This window comes from Leopardus geoffroyi, chromosome A2 (genome assembly GCF_018350155.1).
Source record: "Leopardus geoffroyi isolate Oge1 chromosome A2, O.geoffroyi_Oge1_pat1.0, whole genome shotgun sequence".
In the NCBI taxonomy this organism is placed as follows: Eukaryota; Metazoa; Chordata; class Mammalia; order Carnivora; family Felidae; genus Leopardus; species Leopardus geoffroyi.
Window position 1 is genome coordinate 128161828 of NC_059331.1, and position 19829 is coordinate 128181656.

At 36.0% G+C, this 19829-nt stretch overlaps 3 protein-coding genes across 7 annotated transcripts in view; 1 reads left to right on the forward strand and 2 right to left on the reverse strand.

Moving 5' to 3' along the window:
• Window positions 1-13856, reverse strand: part of ELMO1 (engulfment and cell motility 1) — a 734972-nt gene extending 721116 nt beyond the window's left edge. For 2 of the 5 annotated variants that reach the window (XR_006716458.1, XM_045495323.1), the window contains exon 1: window positions 1545-1649. The gene's annotated coding sequence lies outside the window, so the exon portion shown is untranslated. Of the gene's footprint in view, window positions 1-1544; window positions 1650-13778 lie in introns of those variants that run through there. The other 3 variants (XM_045495327.1, XM_045495325.1, XM_045495324.1) reach the window with 2 other exon arrangements.
• Window positions 6286-13884, reverse strand: THAP5 (THAP domain containing 5). Its single transcript, XM_045495335.1, has 3 exons — window positions 13779-13884; window positions 10070-10262; window positions 6286-9582 (listed from the first exon to the last, which is right to left on the reverse strand). The coding sequence occupies exons 1-3, from the start codon at window positions 13856-13858 to the stop codon at window positions 8674-8676; spliced, it is 1182 nt and encodes a 393-aa protein (XP_045351291.1). The 5' UTR covers window positions 13859-13884; the 3' UTR covers window positions 6286-8673.
• A 389-nt stretch (window positions 13885-14273) lies between these two features.
• On the forward strand, window positions 14274-18727 carry DNAJB9 (DnaJ heat shock protein family (Hsp40) member B9). Its single transcript, XM_045495338.1, has 3 exons — window positions 14274-14391; window positions 16033-16259; window positions 17238-18727. Exons 2-3 carry the CDS (start codon window positions 16043-16045, stop codon window positions 17687-17689), a joined length of 669 nt encoding a protein of 222 aa, XP_045351294.1. The 5' UTR covers window positions 14274-14391; window positions 16033-16042; the 3' UTR covers window positions 17690-18727.
• Window positions 18728-19829: the final 1102 nt, after the last annotated feature.

The following is a 19829-nucleotide window of genomic DNA, read 5'->3' on the forward strand; positions in this document are numbered from 1 at the left end:
TACTAGATTTTAGATTTTTGAGTCTTATTTATTTTTAAATCATTTTACATATTGCAATTGAAAACTGAAATCATGGAGTAAATATTTTGTGACTTTCTAGATGAGGCCTCAAATTGAAAAGAGTGATATCCCTATTCTTAACTATCTTAAACTTCTATTTGCTGTTAACAGGTAAATTTGAGATACACGTTAGGGCAAAAGAGCCAGCACTGAATTAGAATAGGCTTTGAAACTGGGCAATTTAAAATTCTTATTAAGTTAGTGTTCTATAGCATTTAAAAGTAATTAGACATAAGCATAATGCTATATACTTTATCCACCATCTGTCATTCAAATATAGCCACAAGAGACAGCATATTATTGTGTTTTCCCAAAACTAATTGAGGGCCTACTAGGTGTTAAAGGGGGTCAGATTATGTCACCCCAAAACATATCACTTTGCTTTCAGTTGAGGACAACTGAGAAGAAGCAGACACACACACACACACACACACACACACACACACACACACAAAACCTTCTGGCTCTCTCCTATATTAGGAAGAGCAGGATAATTCTTAATTACTAGAGACAACTCTAGACTTACCAGCATCAGAGTAAGCTGCATAAAAAAACTTACTAAAACAACCCTTATCTTCCCTAAGTTTCCTCCATATATTTACCTTGCCATAACTTGCCATCCCTACGGACCTAAACCCCTTTACCTTTGTCTTACACTGCTCTTTGTTTTTTTGTTTTACCCGAGAGAGAGACAGAGAGAGAGAGAGAGGGAGAGAATGAGTGGGGGAGAGTGGTAGAGGGAGAGAATCCTAAGCAGGCTCTGCAACAATGCAAGGCTCAATTCCACGACCCTGGGATCATGATCTGAGCCAAAATCAAACGTCGGACGCTCAACCAACTGAGCCACCCAGGTGCCCCTCACTTCTCTTTGTTAAGATGCTATATAAGCCCCAAGTTCTGACCACCCGTTTTACTTACCCATTGCTGAGTTATCCCACATGTATGTGCCATGCACGTGTTAATGTGCTAATAAACTGTTTTTCTCTTGTCAGTTTGTTTCACAGGCCCACACACTCAATCTAAGAAGGCAGAGAAATTTTTTCCTCCCCTATAGTGCCAAAGATGAGTGTTAATCTCCACTTCTAAGTAACTTGCAATGTAATCAGAGAGACCTGGTATGTAAGGTGGTAATTACAACAAAGGATTATCTAGTTATAATGATATAGAGTTTGTAAAGACAGAGGAGTGAAAAACTAAGCGGTGTGTGTTGTGTACGTGTGTCCACATGGAAAAGGTGACATTGCAACTGGTTCTTCAGTGATACATAGGCCCCACCACCCATGAAGTTCTTGTTTCAGTTCTGCCCAGATTAACAAAAGAAAGACAGAAAGGGGAGATTTGTGGGAATACTTAATCTAAGTTTGGAAGCAATTTCTCCTGTGCCAAACATTACTTGTTAAAACCAAATGCTCCACTCTCTGTTCTTAGTAATGGTGTCTCTTCATCCTCAGTATTTTGCTATTGCTAAAGAAGGAGCAGCTTACCTCACTGTGCCTTGGACTGGCTTTGCTGTCTTTCTCAGTAAAAGGCTTTGTTTACAGTATTTGTCTTCAGGAATGCATTTCTGTGATGATACCCAGTAATGTGCTTCTGCCTGACAAAGGAGATTAGATTATAATTCTGAGGCAAGACCGATTGCTCAGTCTTCTGAGTCTCAGCTCTATGCCCCTTCTACATTCTACCACATATTTTCCCTTCATATTTTCTCATTTCCCAAGTTAATAAAACTAAACTTGCATGTGGACTGTAAGTTAATATGCCAAAAGATGTTTCAGACCTCCAAAGCACCAAATTTTAACACAGCAAACCAAATCTCTCTTTAACATAGTACTTAGTGTTCCAGGGAGGAATAGACGAATGCTTTCTTATTTAATGATTGTCTGAGGATTATCTGGAAAATCTGAAGGAGGCTCTTTGCTCTCCCACCTCATTCCTCCCAAACTCCTTCTCATATTTTAATACCCCATCATTGAACTGATTGACTTCTTTTTCATCCATGGTTCAGCTATGTTCTAGTCTCATGTCAGTAAATTCATTTTCCCTAGACTAAGCATATTGGCAAGTTCAATAAAATTAACCTCATTTCACATTTTTGATATTCTAGTCTGTTGTGCATATTAAAAGCACTATGCATTTTTATTAATGTAAAACCTGAACCATGCACTGAGGAAAACAAAGATTAGGCTCGCTCTGAAATTGGCTCCTGTTCCATTGCTTCTTATTTTGAATTATATTTCAATAACCAAGAAACAAGTGTACTTAAATAGTATTTTCCAAAAATCAAAACAGTACTTATATAATCTCTGAATTTGTTTTTCTGACAGTCTATATACTAATTTGAACATTAAAATCTATTTTTCAGAAATATGAAATAACACGGGTTGGAAACTCTTAAAAATTGTGTAGAATTTACCCAGCCCACTTTCGGATATGGGCCGATTTTCCTTTTAATCCCAGTTCTATTCCACATAGCTAAATTGGTGGGGGTTTTGTGTATTCAAATCTAGAATACACATTTTCTTATGTTTTTGTTGCAGAGTGCTTAGGAAATAAAGTATGTAAAGAGCTTTATGATCTATGGCACAATGTAGAATGTAAGGTATTATTGCATTGTCTGAATTTTTTGGAGTCATTTATCCCTTTTCTAATATAATAGAAATAATTATGGCTTCTCTTTCCAGAAAAATGTCTATATATATAAGATGTCGCATTAAATTTTAGGGGATACAGTGACCCTCCTGGAGACTTCCTAAAGTCCACACTTCCAAGTTACAAAACTCTAGTCTGGAAGAAATGGTACTTCACATTTACTAGGTACTATTTATAGCATGCCAATGAAAGATTTAAAGTAGCATTCCATATGTCAAAGCTATGTTCTCAAGCTTTTGTGAGATTTGCAGAACATTTGTGTGGATTATAAGCTGCAGGCCACTGGATGCTATAATGTCTCCAAATAAAAAAAAAAAAAAAAAAAAGTTAAAAATAAAGTAGCATCATTTACATTATAATTCAAGTTAGTAATTTAACAGAGCCTGCTTGAATAATGGGGCAATAATGCATCATGGAGCTGCAAATTGGTTAACTTATCTAGTGACTGTCTCAATGTGGAGACAGAATTAGACCCAACAAAATAATTCCTGAAATATGGTTTAGTAGGTGACAAGTTACTTACTTGACAAGTATTTATGGAGCTCCTACTCTGTATGAGAAATTGTGCTACACAATGAAGCTTTTATTAAAAGCATGTAAAAAGCTTATACTTTGAAGGTATGAAAATTTATACTGGGGATATGAGAACAAGTAAAGAAGCAATAATGATGCTGGAAGATAGGTATTTTGATAGGGAAAAGTAAAGGTAGCTAATAGACTAAAAAGGGCATCTGGAAAGGCAAACGAAGGCTTTGTAGATAAAATAATGAATAGGTCAGTCCTAAAGGATGAATAGAAATAAACCCATTACTCTTAAACATGTGCTTAAAAAGTCAGCATCCTATAAGCCTTGTAACAAAAAACTGCAGTCCTTCTCCATTTCTTACTCCTGAGTCAACAATTTCCAATGACATATGTGGATTCTTTATGCATTTACCTATTTAACTCAAAGTAATATGCTTAATTTGCTATTTTTAAAGTTTTTGCATTTAGGCATTATCTTTTGATATCCCACTATGGTTGATGAGGATTTTGCTTCAATTACATCATCCCACTCCTTGCTCCTGGCCCCAGCACAATTATATATGCACGCCTCTGGATGTGCATGGCACACACCCCCCCCTGCCCCATATTATCTTCCTAATATATCAGTGCTTATATTGTATTTACATTATTTTAACGATGTACTATTTTTTAACTATGTTTTTTTAACTACATTATTTTAACTATGTATCTTAGTATGTACTAAGAAATAACGGCTTGACCATCCTACATATTTTGTGTATTTGTTCCGATTTGTTTGCATAGTTTTCTCTGTATTTACTATTAATTCAACTCTAAATTCTACCCCAGTCAGTTATTCTATCAATTTTTATCTTCTTGAAGAACTCCCTGAGCCTTCTGCCCTACTCTAATTTGGACTGGTGGTCAGGCTATTAAATTGGGACCTCCCTTAACTAGCAACTTGGGATTCTCTCTGCTTCTTTCTCAGTTTGAATTTCCTTTTTCCTATTTCTAATCTCGGGATCAATTGAATGATAAAATATCATCACAGGTATAATTTTATAAGACAGGCCATTCTCTTATTTTCTTTTACAGCCTTGTTTCCCTAGGATGCATTTTCCAATAGCTGCCTTAGAAAAGAGAGGATGCAATATTTTGAGACTTTGGATACAGGATTTGATCTTGGAAATTTTTCTCACAATTTTCAAATCATTGATCTCTTGTCTTGCTTCCAGTGTAGCCATTCAGAAGTTTGAAGCTGTCCTATTCTTGACCCTTTGTGGATTTTTTCTTGATGAAATAAGATCCTCTTTTTGTGTCTGAAGTTTTGATTTTTAAAAATAATGTGCCTCGGTGTGTCCCTAATATCACACTTTAAATTACTAGGGTTCTTTTTAATACTCCTTTTTAAAGATGTATTGTTGGGGGGCCCGGGTGGCTCACTCAGTTGAGTGTCCGACTTCAGCTCAGGTCATGATCTCACAGCTTCTGAGTTGGAGCCCCGTGTCGGGCTCTGTGCTGACAGCTCAGAGCCTGGAGCCTGTTTCAGATTCGTCTCCCTGTCTCTCTTTCCCAACCCACTCGCATTCTGTCTCTGTCTCTCTCAGAAATAAATAAACATTAAAAATTTTTTTAAATAAATAAAAATGTATTGTTTTTGTTTTCAGGTATACATCTCTTTTTAGTAAGAGTATTAAGTATAGTTTGGTTCTTTCCCCTAACTCTTCTTCTACTTAACAGTATTTTCTCTAAATTGCTGTTTTGTACTTATTTTAGTTGCTATCTCTAATACAATTGACTGTCAACTGTCAGCAGGACACTGATGAGAAACTCTTCACTCGGGGATGAGCCATGTCCATAAGCTTTACTGTAGAGCAATGATTCTCAACTTTTGCTGTATAGGAGAATCACCTGGGAAAAATTTTAAACCACAGACACTCAGGTTTTATACCTAACTGAATCAGATTGAGTAATGAAACATTTTAAAACCTCTCGAGTGATTTTGATGCAGCTAAGGGTTAAGAATCACTACTGAAGAGTGACTTAGCTGGACCCAGCTGGAACTCCCAATGTGAAATCTTGTTTCATCATCATGAGTTTGTCAAATTCCCAAGAGAAAACTAAAGGGTGTAAGTTTGGTTGCCACAGTTCTGGGAACTGAATACATTGATAGAGGCTAGGTTGGAGCTCACTATTCAGCTTTCACTTAATGATACAAACTTTCACTATAAACTTTCACTTAATACCTCTTTTTCAGTACGGTATAGGGATACCCATGATCTTTTCTGAAGAATTTGTTTTGTCCTCTCCAGAGAATAAACTTGCAAACCTCTGAGTTTAGGAAAGGGACACCTGCCAAGCTGTGTGAGGACTACTGCTTGTTAATATCAATTCTAGTCTTTTAAAAAAACATGTCTTCACACCTCTTCCTCCAATTCCAGAGATACCTGTTGACTCCAATTACTGTCTTTCAGGACTCTGTGATACAAACTGAGTTGCTTTTTGGCTTCTTCACATTTTCTAGAGCCTCTCCATGTGGCTTTGGCTTTTCCGGTATGGTATCAGGGTAATCACACATTTTAGAGGGCATCTAGCATTCGAAGAGATACTGTTCCAAAGAAGTAAAAGCTGCCAACCCAATTAAGGGCTAAGTTTGGAACTGGCTGCATCGCTTTCACTGTATTCTATTGGTCAAAGCATTCACATAGCCCACCAGATTAAGAAAGGTAGAGAAATAAATTTCACCTCTTGATAAGGGAGTGGTAAGGTCACAGTGTAGGAAAGAATATAGAATGAGATACATTCTATAGCCATACTTGGACTTACTTCCTTTTTAATTATATAGGATAGAAAACAGAAAATATTTGAGTGGGGATAGTCTACCACACACACATACACGAAATTCAGAGATGGCATAGCAGATAATTGGTAAACTGTATTGTCCACTGGAGACATGGAATGTTTCAACAATTATGTAAAGATCTATAACTTTCCCTAAACATTCTAAGGTATCAAGGACCCATTCTGTTAAGAAGGTTCTTGATTTTAAGTGACAAGAATCAAGTAGGCAAATTCAAAATGTTCATCCAAACATTTATTGAGTGAATATTACATTGTCAAAGAAATAAGTGATTAATGAAAATTCTGCTTTATAAAGCTTGCAATCTGGTCAAAAAACAGCCATAAATATCATGAAGTAAAAAAGTATACAGCAAACGCTGTTATGGTGTTATAAAATGAAGCCCCGTAGGAGCAGAGAGAAAACAATTTTGACTGGAAAAAAGGAGATGGAATTCAATCAAATTGCAATTTTGACTGGTTAAATTTTAGGAAGAAAGTCACCTCTATATTTGGAAAATGCTAAATAAGTAGTGCAGCTAGAACACATGATGAAGCCAATCACATAGGATCACATATAGTAACAAGTTTGGTTTTATTTTGTAGGTATTCAAGAGTAATTTCAGATTTCTGAGTTGGGAAAGTTAAGTAGTGGGTGGATGCTATAGTTAGATCTATAGTTGAAGTAAAAAGCTGACAGAATCCACAATGATATGGAAGGGATTAAAAATATGGCAAGATTAGCTAAGAGATTGCTATAATAATGCAAGTAAGAAATAAAATTCATCAGAATCCCCAAATATATTTAGAAGTTAACAGGTTGGAAACATCCCGAATTGAATATAGGCAGGCCAAGAAAATATCTTAAATATTTATAATTTATTAAATTTAAAGAAATACAATGAGTTTAAATTATTCCTGAGTAAACTACAACTTCAAACAAATGGAAAATAACTACAATATACACAGTTAAAAACAGAGTTGAAACATTACTTCATAATGACTTATCAAGGTTATTTTCATCTATACTATTTTTATTAAAGTACTGTAAAAATGAAATATAAGAATAAAGGTAACAATATTAATTCTACCAATTATCTGCACACAATTTATGAAAAAATTTAAAGTTTTTTCTTTTTTTCTCCCATGATCACATAAGGACATGTCTAAATCAACTTTTTGTATTTAGCAGACACATATTTATAGAATACCAATTAACTTTATCAGCTTAAAAAAACTAAAATGTGGTCAAAAACAATCACCGTGAATTTACAAAACAATTAGTATACTATTTGCTGTGCAGTCAACTAATATTTATTGAGCACCTCCTATCTTCCAGGACCAAAAACATGCTACCTCAAGAATTCTCAAAATCTTTCTTGAAGATAATAGTATTTTTTATTTAAAAAAAAAAAAAAAAGATGAAAAAAATATGAATCACACGGATCAGAACTTGCTCAATACCACCATCAGTAACATATTTTAATTATATGAAGTGACAATTTTACAAGATCTTTTTTGTTTTCACATTTCTATTGTTCGCATTAAGTCTTTGCTTTCACATTTTAAAAAATTCATATGGATATAAGCAGTATTTTTATTTATATCACCATTTCTCTCCTACTTGCCTAAGAACATCACCAAATATCTATAATTTCTTATGTATTTTAATAAAATATATGTAAGTGGGCATGTAGAACATTAAGTACTACTCTATCATTCTGGAATTTAAAAATGACAAAAGCACACATTTTTAAAAGTTACACATTAAACAGATAAAAGGTATGATTTCTAAAATAAAGTAATATATAGATTTTTAAAAATTAACCTCATTAAAACTTTGGTTTGCAAATTATAACCTTAAATACAGAATGTTAAGATTAAGTGACTCTGTATTATGATGGTCAGCTACATATATGGTACTGAAATACATGTTCTTTCAAGTTTAATGTACCTCTTCTATGAACTGGCTAAAGGGTGGCTATTTTAGTTCAAGTGGATAAAATTATAAAAAGAGTACCTTTCTTTGTTACTACAGATTACTATATAGTCAAAACGTCACACACCACAGAATTTTGAGGATAATCCAATAGTTAATAACATCAAATGCTAGCCAATATCTATTATTACGTATTTATTACCTTATAGAAAATTTGTTCTATTAGAAGTACCTGAATAGAAAGGAAAAGAACTATAAACAGACTAGATTTAGGAAGTGCCCTTATTTTACAGATTACAGACTGAGATTCAATAGTAACTTGCCCAAGTCATAAGCTAATGGTAGAACCAGGACTGATACCTGAGTCTATTTCTCTTCTGGATCCCTTTCCCCATATCCATGCTCTCCCATTTTATGAATCATATTACCATATTATTTATTCACTCTATTTTAACTTTAATTTAGAAGATTACCAAATAGTGAAACTTTTTCTCTACAGCCCAACAACTCTCTAGTTTTTCCCAAAAATGAACATTATAAGAACAGGATACAGTTCATAATATTAGAACACTTAGCTTCATTAAGATGAGAACTTTATACAGGAAAAAGTTCACTTTACATATAATTTGGTTTGGCTGCAAAAAGCTTATATAAAAGTCACAGCTTTAAAACCTCTTAACACTCTATATCATAGTAACTTCATATGTTGTGAAGTGGTTTTCTATAATCTTGACATTTTCTTCAGATAGCCAGTTTTCTTGTTTTAGCTGCCTTATAAGAGCTTCCAAAGACTTCAATCTTCCAAGAGTCTGTTGTTCTTGTAGCTCAAGAAGAGTTATTTTTGAATGTAGTTTAGAGACTTTCTGCCAGAGATGTTCCTTATTTATATCTTGTCTGCAGTAAGAATGTTCAATTTGTAAAACTTCTGTCTCATAGTCTACATCCTTATACAAGGAGTCTTCAACATCTAGATCTTCCATTTCCACAGTTTCTTTTTGAGCAGGTACAAAAGAATCAATCGTAGGTTTGGAATTTTCTGTGGGTACAAAAATGGCAATAACAGATTCTTTATTTGTATTTAATTCTTCAACTGTTTGAGTAATTGTGCTGAATAAGAATGGACTTTCCTGTGCTGACTTTATTTCCACAGAATTATTTGTAAAGTTTGCATTAGCAAGATGATTCGTAGTGATTTCGAGTACTTCTTGGGTTTCCAAAGATGGTTGAATATCTTCTGAATTTGAAGTTGTCAAAGTAATAGTTGTAGAATTGAGATTCTCAAAAGATGTGTGAAAACCACCTATGTTTTGGGTAACTGATGTTTCCAAGGTAGATGCTGGTTTTCCAATATCTTGTTTAATCAGATTAAGAGTTAATATGTTATTTTGTATACCTTCTGTTTTTGCAGCTGGTGGCTTCACCAAGGTAGAAGAATTAAGTAATTCTGTGTGTTCAAGGAGAATATCTGTATTAACTGTATTTTTCTTTAGCTCATTTGATGCAAATGATTCTTGTGACTTGGCTTTTAGGCATACTTCTTTCTCATCATCTAATTTTTTCTTCTGAGATATTTTTTTGGAAGGGTCTTTTTCCTAGAAAATAATATTTTCAAATTCTAAAGATGTCCTCACTAACCTTATTCTCTTATTAGTCAGTGCTGAATATTTAATTATAAATTGGCCAAGCAAATTTATGCAGTTAAAAAAAGTTCTAAGCATATAACAACTCAAATTACTTCAAAGTGTTTTTTATAAAGTATTAAGCACATTCAATATATGATGGAAATATTTCAGATCACTCAAAGACCAGTAACAAAATCTTAGATCACTATCTTATGTCAATAACTTAATGATTTATGCACATGTTATCTTTGGTTCTTAAGGTATGCTTCACAATGGTTTAAATTTTTTTTTAATTATCATACTTTTAGTAAAAGCATAAATTAGTTCTTCCTTTTTCTCAAGCATCTGTTTCCCCAGCAGTTATCTTTCCCTCTCCCTCCCTTAACCTCATTACCTGCGACCCTGCAACCTACCACCCTGCATTATCCCCCTCTCCCCTATGCTCTGCCTCCAATACCTGATTATCTTCAGGCAAAGAAAATATTGTTGGAATTGCAGTTTGTTTCAAATATCGAATACCCCATCTGATGTCAAGAGAGTCAGGAGTAAAATGGTCACTACACAGGAACTGGTATTTACTGGGAACCCATGAATCACGTTTCATATTCTTTAACCATTTTTCAAGTCTTTCTTTGTCATGTAGAGGAAACCTGAAATTAAAAAAGGAAAACTTTGCTATATTTTTACAATTTTGCCAAGTTCCAGGACTGCATACATAGGGTAACCTATGCACTGAGTGCTGCAAAAGCAAGGCAACAGTCCCTACCATGTAAGAGCATCTTTGTGATAATTAATTACTACATCCCCTCTCGAGGAAAGATGAGTAAGTTCCAAGACATGTAGCCAAAGCTTTTGAGAAGACTGGCTGGTAAAACAGAACTCAGAGTCTCTTCAAGTAAAATATGTGTGTTCCAACAAAGGATAAAATCTACTCATATTTTCTGTGGATTATATTTTTACTTTGTTGTATATTTTGCCTAGAACTGGGAAAGAGCTTGGCATAAACTACAAAGTCCTATTCGAATGTATTCTATACTGATACTATATACTAATAAGTCAAATGGTGTCTTTGCTATATTTCAAGGAAATATTAAACTTTAGGCCCTTATTAATATTAATATTTTTTTAAGTTAGTTCAAGTAAGTGATTTAGTTGACAATGAATACTATATTTTATAAAAGTACTAATATTCCATGCCCTTTACCAGAATCAGCCTCAAATCTATCCATACATAATTTAGTCTACTATTTCTAAACTTATATGACCAAGAAACTGAGAACCCTAAAATTCAAGTTATGAAAGAAAACTGACACAAGAACTAAGAATGTTGTAAAGAACAGACTCATATTTTATAACATGAAATTGAAATCAAAGAGAAAAGACAGAGAAAAGTAAGACAGTTCTTTTTGTGCTGTTCCTGGGCTGAAAATAACCTCTATTTAGAGTTGGTGCTAACATAATGAAATGTGTGTAATAGGCAAAATTAGGCTAATGACAGAATCTGAGAGAAAACTTTTCCTACCAATCTAAATAGGTTTCAGTTAAACTCCATTAAACAAGAGTTAACAGTAATTCATATTTCAATGATTTTATGAGAAGTCTAAATTCTTATTTTTAAAAAATAGTAACGACATAAGGTTTCTTATATAGAAAGCAGCAATTATACATTTCCTCTCAATCCCAACCATTTAGGTTATGCTTTGTAATAGCATGCCTCCCCCCGCACCCCTGCAAATATTGATAACTTTATAAGATGCTAAGGAGGGGTGCCTGGTGGCTCAGCTGGTTGAGCATCCGACTTCGGCTCAGGTCACGATCTTGCAGTTGACAAGTTCGAGCCTGGCCTCGGGCTCTGTGCTGACACCTCAGAACCTGGAGCCTGCTTTGGATTCTGTGTCTCCCTCTCTCTCTGCCCCTCCCCCACTCATGTTCTGTCTCTTTCTGTCTCAAAAATAAAGATAAACATTAAAATAAAAAAATTTTTAGAAGATGCTAAGGAAAAGGAGTCTGGGTACTTTGTAGGAAATAATTTTTAACCCAGATACCCTTATATGGAATAATCAGATGATCTACCTTTGTAAGTTCTTACCATAGATACAATATTCATACATGGTTTGAAAAACTTTTAACTTTGCATGTATCAGTAATTTAGGTTGTAAGTATAACACACATAACCAGAAAAGACATTTAAAGGCAAAAATAATTTTTTTTTCAGAAGACCTAAATTCTGTTAGCCATAGGTAAGTTCATACTTTTTCTGCTACATCTAAAAAGGGAATATGCCTTTTACAATATTTTTAAATGTCATTTTACGTATAAGCACGCTGTTTGCAGATTATTTCTATTGTACCTATACTAAGTTACCAAACTAAAAAATAAATAAATAAATAAATAAATAAATAAATAAATAAATAAAAATCAGTTTGTGCATATCCTCATTAGTAACTAGACTGCAATACTTTCTCAGCAGGTAAATCTCTAAGAAATCTCCTGGAATAGGTTTCCTGAACAACTTCGTATCTTTACAGTGTGGTTCAATTTGCTCAGTAATTTTGTTTCAATGCCGTATTAATCCCCCCAAAAGTATAAAATAATCACAGTATAAACTGAATATTATATACATATGTAAACTGAATTATCAAATTAGTATACAGTACAGCTTATTACAGTGTTAGCATTAACAAATTCAATTCTTCAAGTTTGGTGCTATTAGGGGACTAGAACTAATTCAATTTTTATTTTTCAGACTACATATGGAAATAAAAAACATAAAAAACCCACTTTCAGTAAATTCATAATTGGAGGAAAAAAATCTTTACAACTGACCTCCTCTGGCATTATTATTTTTTCCTCCTTAAAAACAGTAACTATGGAAAGATTAACTTAAAAGAAATTGGAGTCTGGCATTATTCCCCCTAAATCCAAGGCCAAATAAATCTGGGAAATATGAGGCTAAATCAAGTTTAACATGATTTTTTGCTACAAACCTTCTCAGAGCCACAGCTATTGATAACTAACAGTTCCTCTCAAAAATCACTCTGCATCTTGTGGGCTATGGGTGGGAGACAATCCTGGAAATATTGCCATATGTAAGTTATTTTGGGTTACCAGGTTTTTTTTGTTTTTTTTTTTCCATTAGTTAAGATCATGGAAAGCAACTGTATCCACGAACACAGAGTTTCTGGTTTAAAGTAAAACAGGCTTCAAAAAACAGCTGGTGAAAATCTACAAGAGTAAAAGACGACCAGGTTAGAGCTAAATGAATTATTTTTACAAACAAGAAAAAAAGGAAACAGAATATTGCAAATATGTTGATTCTCACATATATTAAGCACGTACTGACTGTCAAGTGCAGCTTTACCTATTTACACAAAGTGTGAAGTAGGTACAATTAATAACTCCAGGGGTGAGAGATCTCAGGCACAGAGAGTTCAAACTTTGCAGAAGGTCATTCAGCTACAGAGTAGTGGAGCCAGGTTGTGAACTTACTAAGTCTGGCTTTGGAGCTTGGACTCCGAGTTACTACTGCTTCCCTCTTCTTCTGAATAAAAATGAACACTTCTGTGGGTTCACGGAAATATTTCGTGGCAGTAGTAGTTTGGAACAACACTTAGCCTGTTGTCTGTACAAATAAAGAGTCTATAGAGCCCTGAGCAGGGCACAGGTTGTAATCCTGGCTTTGTCACAGAACTTTCAAGGTAACCTACTTTCTGAAGGGCCTTAGTTTCGTCGGGAGAAGACGGACTTAAGAACATCTATGCAACCTAACTCACAGAAGGTGTAAATTAACTGTGAATGCAACGTCCCACTTGGCGGGTTTGATGTGTGCCTTAAGTGGTGGTTAACGTCGTACAATAAAATGAGATCAGGTGAGGTGGGGAAACGCTCGGAAATCCACGGAGCACCGCCCAAACTCTACTGTTTTAGGGGGCTATTTAACACCCCAAAAGAGCCCTATATGCCTCGCCACCAGCCCAGTGTCCTAGCCCAGGGCATTTCTAGGTAAACTCAACTCGACCCTTAACATCCTCCTCCCGCACAGTGAAGAGCCACGCCCGGAGAACCGAGGACGAATTTCCAGATAACCCCAAACCGTGGCTACAACGGCCACAGGACAGTGGCCCAAAGACGAGGCGTCTGACGCTTCTGCTCGAAGGACAACTTACGGATAAAAACTCAGCTTCCGGTCCTTACTGTTTCGTCCCCGACGGTTCTTACAGCAAATCGCTGCGCAATAGCGAGGCATCGCTCGGGTGCAGCCCAGAATGCCCAGGCCGACGAGGGGCCCTGGCGGAACCTCCTTGCCAAGGTGGGGCCGCAAGTCCAGGCCGTCCGAGGCCACCGCGCCCGCGCCGGAATAGGCCGAGAGGAAAGACGCTGCAAAAGTCGACTCACTTCCGCTTTTTCAGGCTTCAGCACGGCCCTTTCGGGAGGTTGGGGCCGGAAGTGACGCACCGGCTGAGCGGCAACAACAGTTTTCCACGTGCGCGTAGGGCGCCAGGGTCAGGTGGGGAAGCGGGAGCCAATAGGGAAGCGTTTCGTGTAGGTCTTCTGAGGTGGCGGCGCCAGCAGCGGCCGCCGGCCAGTAGGGAGCAGGCTGAGAGGGCTCGCGGTGGCGGCGGCAGGCGGAGCGTTAGGTCGGTGTGCAACCGGCAGTGGGGCGCCCGCCGGCTGGAGGAGGCCGTGGAGACCTGGGCGAAGGGCCGGGCCGAGCAGCTGTGTGGAGCCGGTCGTCAGTCTCCCGGCGCCTCTGCTCTGTTGAGCAGCAGCAGTCGGAGGGTGAGGATGTGGGGAGAGGCCGGGAGGTTGCGGGGAGGGGTGTTTAGAGTGTCCCCAGGGCTTCGGCCGGTCTTTGTAGACTGACCTCTCGGTGGTCGCCACGGTCCTCGCAAGCGCTTCAGGCTGCCTGGTGTTCTTGAGGGACGAGGAAAAAGGAGATGAGCGAACCACAGAATAGGGCGTTTTGTGTTTTGGGTTGGCCGCTGGCTTTTTCGGGCGTCGGACAGCTCCTCCCAGGGCTGGCCTCCGGGCCGCGGACAGCCGCGAGGGCGGTGCCTGGACGGACCCGACGCGTATGGGGTCGTCTTGGGGTAAGGGCTGGACAGTGCAGCCCAACCGGCCACCGGCTCTGTGGAGTAAGGCCCAGGCTGCTGTCCGATGGGTCCCTCTTGGGAAGGAGAAGTCAGTATAATACAAAAGTCGGTCTCCTAAAAAAGTGTCAGATACTAAACTGTGGAGTAACCTTCATTAAACCAGTAATATGTGCCTCCCTGTCAGTTTCAGACCCACCCTTTGACTAGGGAAGTACCTGCAGTCTTTGTGGCGTCTCCCGTACTCCCTCTGCGTTCTTTAGACGGTCGTACTTGATCCTCGGTGCCCGTGACTATGAGTAACTCTCTGGAAAGGAGGAATCTATCTGCTAATTACGCTCAGAAAATGCCACAGGAGAGAAAGGCAGGCAGTTTCCACAAACCGTATTGTCTTTCGTCAGCCTTGTAATGTCATCATAGGTTATTAAGAACTCCTGTAGTAGAGTTCAAAAAACAGGATCACATTCGTTTTGAATCCCAAGTCATTAAATCTATACTACCCAGAATTCTAAGTTGAATTCTAATGTAAAACTTCTTTAAGGTTAGAGAGATATTTTAATGACTACTGAGAAGTTTGAAAATAGCTTATCCAAAGTAACGACTATGACAGTTCGTTTTTCTGGTAGCCTTAGGAGAAATGTTAAATTCTGTTAATTACAAGTTTTTAACAAAACCCATTTATCCATTTTTCTGTTAAATATTTGGGATGTTACAATTAAAAAATCATTACATTCTACTGTATTGTCAATACTATTATGATGAGATTTTCTATTTGCAATACTTGGCTCACCTTGCCAAAATGAAGGCTGAAGTTGGTACATATTCTTAGGAAGGGAAGATTATCAATTCAGACCTACTGGGCTGTTTACCTTGGTAATGTACTTTTTCTGTGAAGTTAAATACTTTTATTTTTAATCCTTTTAGAATATGAATTTTTGAAAGGGAAATTGACATCCTTTGAAAAATTATTTGGATTTCCCACCCTTTTTACAATGTTTGCAAATGATGAATCTTCAATATTAACTGGCAAAAATCAGTTATTGAGTATTTTTGTGTCTACTCTGTGTATGACCAGAGTATTAGTGGAAAGGTAAAGCAAAGAAGATTTTTTCCCACTTAGGTTGAATTATATTTGCCTTCAAGAAGATTACAACTAATGTAGGGGTAATAAAACCTGTAAAATGAAATAACATGGAAACAAGTACAAGATACTATATGCTTAACAATTTTAATCCTGCAGGAAGTATAGCTTGTATCCTAAAAGTTCACTGGGTTTCTTTTTAAAAAATCTTAACGTTAGCTCCATGGATAATTTTTTTTTCTTTTTTAGGATATTAGAAATGGCTACTCCCCAGTCAGTTTTCGTCTTTGCAATCTGCATTTTAATGATAACGGAATTAATTTTGGCCTCCAAAAGTTACTATGATATCTTAGGTGTGCCAAAATCAGCATCAGAGCGCCAAATCAAGAAAGCTTTTCACAAGTTGGCCATGAAGTACCATCCTGACAAAAATAAGAGCCCTGATGCTGAAGCAAAATTCAGAGAGATTGCAGAAGGTAAGTAAATGACTGTCTCTGAGGTCTCACAGATATTAACTAGTAAAGGAGAATGATAGCTAAGAAGTGTATGTATTTGGAGATACTGTGGACGTGGGTGGCAAGAGAGGGATCTACATTTAAATAAAGGGAGATTCTTGAGACTATTTTCTTATGATAAATACTTTGATTCCTGGATGGATGGATAAATGGTAGTATGCATTTTTATTGACATATAGATCTTAAAATGTTGATAATGTATTACTTCTTTCTTTTATTGTTTATGAAGTAGCTTATTGTTTACATGTTAAAAGGAATTTTAGGTTCCCAAAACTTATAAGCTAACCTATGAAACATTTACTAAGTATGGAGATTAAATATAAAAATATTAAGTATAAAAAGTTTAAACAGACTTTGAAATGTGGGTTTTTTCTTCATCTATGTTTAAAAACGACATTTGTCTTTAAAGAAAAAATATGAAACAAATTTTAGCTTAAGACTAGCCCTGAAACAAGTTGCACTGAGCATATGGTAATTAATGGTGGATGGGGGTAATTGAATAGAGAGTTGGAGTTAAACATTGACTTCAACTAGTAAGGAAGTGAGAAATCTTAATTCTTCTAAATATAACTAATTAAAGTTATATTGAGCCATTAAGTTATTTAATACAAGAATAGTTTTACCCAAATAATATGAAAAATAACTAATTGTTACCCATATGCTTACCTTTAAGTAATGGTAGCATTCATTTAACAAATATTTATTGGATATTTATTGGGGGCAGGCATATGCTAACGGCCGATACTGTACAGTGAACAAGACAAAGGCCCTGCCTACTGTAACTTTCATTTTACCTTTTTCCTACGCTTATAATGTTTTGGTTTTATTGATGGTATGATATTCTTCCCTAAAATAGAGAATTGAATTCACTTATTTGAAGAGGTTGGGTTATATGTAATTTTGATTACCTTCAGTTACTAATATTTTTATTTCCTTCAGCATATGAAACACTCTCAGATGCTAACAGGCGAAAAGAGTATGATACACTTGGACACAGTGCTTTTACTAATGGTAAAGGACAAAGAGGTAACGGAAGCCCTTTTGAGCAATCATTTAACTTTAATTTTGATGACTTATTTAAAGACTTTGGATTTTTTGGTCAAAACCAAAACACTCGGTCCAAGAAGCATTTTGAAAATCACTTCCAGACACGCCAGGATGGTTCCAGTAGACAAAGACATCATTTCCAGGAGTTTTCTTTTGGAGGTGGACTGTTTGATGACATGTTTGAAGATATGGAGAAAATGTTTTCTTTTAGTGGTTTTGACACCACCAATCGGCACACAGTACAGACTGAAAATAGATTCCATGGATCTAGCAAGCACTGCAGGACTGTCACACAACGAAGAGGAAATATGGTTACTACATACACTGACTGTTCAGGACAGTAGTTCACTGTTTGTCCTCACTAAATCCAACTAGTTGACTCTTCTTCAATATCTTTGATGCAAAACAGTTTTCTGTGAACTATTTTGACAAGTGCATGATTTCACTTAACTTGATATAGATATTAAATGTATTTAAATGGTTTTTGAAAATTCAGCAACATTCAGTTAGAGAAATACATAATTATTAATTTTCCTGATTAGGAAACATTCTTTTTAAAAAAAACAAAAGATATTATAATTCTGCCTGGTCTTTTTTCTCTACTGCCCTTGCGTGGCCAGTTTTATTACCAAGAAAAGATTGAGTTCACCTGATACGTATTTAAAAGTTAAACTTTAAAACTTACTGTAGAGTTAAATTTGTGAACTTCAGTGGTTTTTGCAGTGAAACCTTTGCTAATTTAAAGTTGCATGCTCTGCAGCATCTCTGATTTGGGTTGCTAAATGTACATGAAACTGTAATTGAGTCACTCAACAAAGGATAATAGTATCTTTCCACTGAAAGTTTCAGAAAGTCACGGTTTAATATTTACCACAGAACCATACCTTTCTGTAGTAAAATTGGAGTAAGGGAAATGATTGTATTGCTTATAGCCATTTAGGCTGAAAGACAGTTGAAAACTTATGAAATATTGCCAAGACATTATTACATGTTTGGTCCCTGGCTAATGATTTTGTAGTGTTGAAATCATAGCTTATTTACACAAATTTTCACATTTCTCTTAGTCGTTGGCGCTCTAGGTCTTCTATGAATTTATGTATCTCTTGTGTGTGGTTCCTCTTCTTTGCACTCATCTTTATCTAGAGATTGACTAATACCTCATTCTGTTTATACAAACAGCCAGTAATTTCTGTGCAAACTTACTATGTGCAATATTTTTAAATCCTAAGAAATGTGTGCTTTTGTTTTCATTTGACTTCTTTAGTTCTGCACTTTTTGCATTCTACTCCATATGAGTATTAATCCTATGGATACATTAAAACTAGTAAATGTCTCATAAAACATTGTGTGTGAGTGAGAGAAATATAATATTTACAATATGACGTCAGTTGTCATTGTTAAAAGTTTATTCTGTAGTCTGGAGCTATGGAGGATATATAAACAATGGGGCTTCTTATGCTGACCATAGACCATATTCCAGAAGTTATTTTTGACCTGAAACCCTGAAAAACTCTTACTTTCTTATCATCCTTCCCTCACAAGTTTTTGTAGTTTAAAGATTTTGTTAATTATGATTTTGATGTATTTGCTTGCTAGGAGCAAGTATTCTTTCCTCTTTAGGCCTGATTGGGAAAAAGAGATTTTACATAAAGCTATATTTGTTAGTAATCATCTTTAATTTTCAAACTGAAGAAAATGAAATTATTAATTTATGAATCTTAATTATTTCCTAGAAGATATACCTACTACTTTTTTTTTTTTTTAATGTTTATTAGTTTTTGAGAGAGAGCAGGGGGTGGGGCAGAGAAGGAGGAAGAGAGAGCGGGAGCATTGACAGCTCCGAGACCCATGCTGGGCTCAATCTCATGAACCTCAGGAACCGTGAGATCATGACCCAAGCTGAAATCAAGAGTTGGTGGCTTAACTGACTAAGCTACCCAAGTGCCCCATCTACCTCTTTTGCTTGATAAGAAAATGGCCATACCTTGAATTTTGGTCTGAGGATTATCTGTAGCCTATGAACAGAACAAATGCAGCAAAAAGCAAAAACAAAAAACCTCAAACAGGATTAACTTTACATTGTCAGCATCTGTCCCCTTTTTCTTCTGGGCCAGATAACCCCTTGTTTTCCCATTCTGAACATTTATTTGAATGTCCCTTTTTTTTTTTTTAAACCTCCCTTTTGACTCTTTGGTATAATTTTTGCAAGGAAAAAATGGACCCTGAGTCATGCACACCTTAGATACAAACTAAATATCAAAAATATACTTAGGTAATCTATGGGGGTATGTGTATTATGTGTGTATAGTTTGATATATAAGCTACTGGAAGTTAGACCAGTAATCAACATAAAAGTTTTCTCAATAACTTACACATTTTCTTCTTTTTAGTCTGTACAGGTATATGGTAAAAAATAGAAAACTATATTTAAGAAATGATCAATACAATAGCTTAATCTATCCTCCCTACACAAATCAATACATG

Coding starts and splice junctions, on each gene's coding strand:
- THAP5 (XM_045495335.1), bottom strand. CDS start 13,858: ATGCCTCGCTATTGCGCAGCGATTTGCTGTAAGAACCGTCGGGGACGA. Junction 10,263..13,778: donor CGGAAGCTGAGTTTTTATCC/GTAAGTTGTCCT, acceptor TTTTAATTTCAG/GTTTCCTCTACATGACAAAG. Junction 9,583..10,069: donor CTTTGCCTGAAGATAATCAG/GTATTGGAGGCA, acceptor ATTATTTTCTAG/GAAAAAGACCCTTCCAAAAA.
- DNAJB9 (XM_045495338.1), top strand. CDS start 16,043: ATGGCTACTCCCCAGTCAGTTTTCGTCTTTGCAATCTGCATTTTAATG. Junction 16,260..17,237: donor ATTCAGAGAGATTGCAGAAG/GTAAGTAAATGA, acceptor TATTTCCTTCAG/CATATGAAACACTCTCAGAT.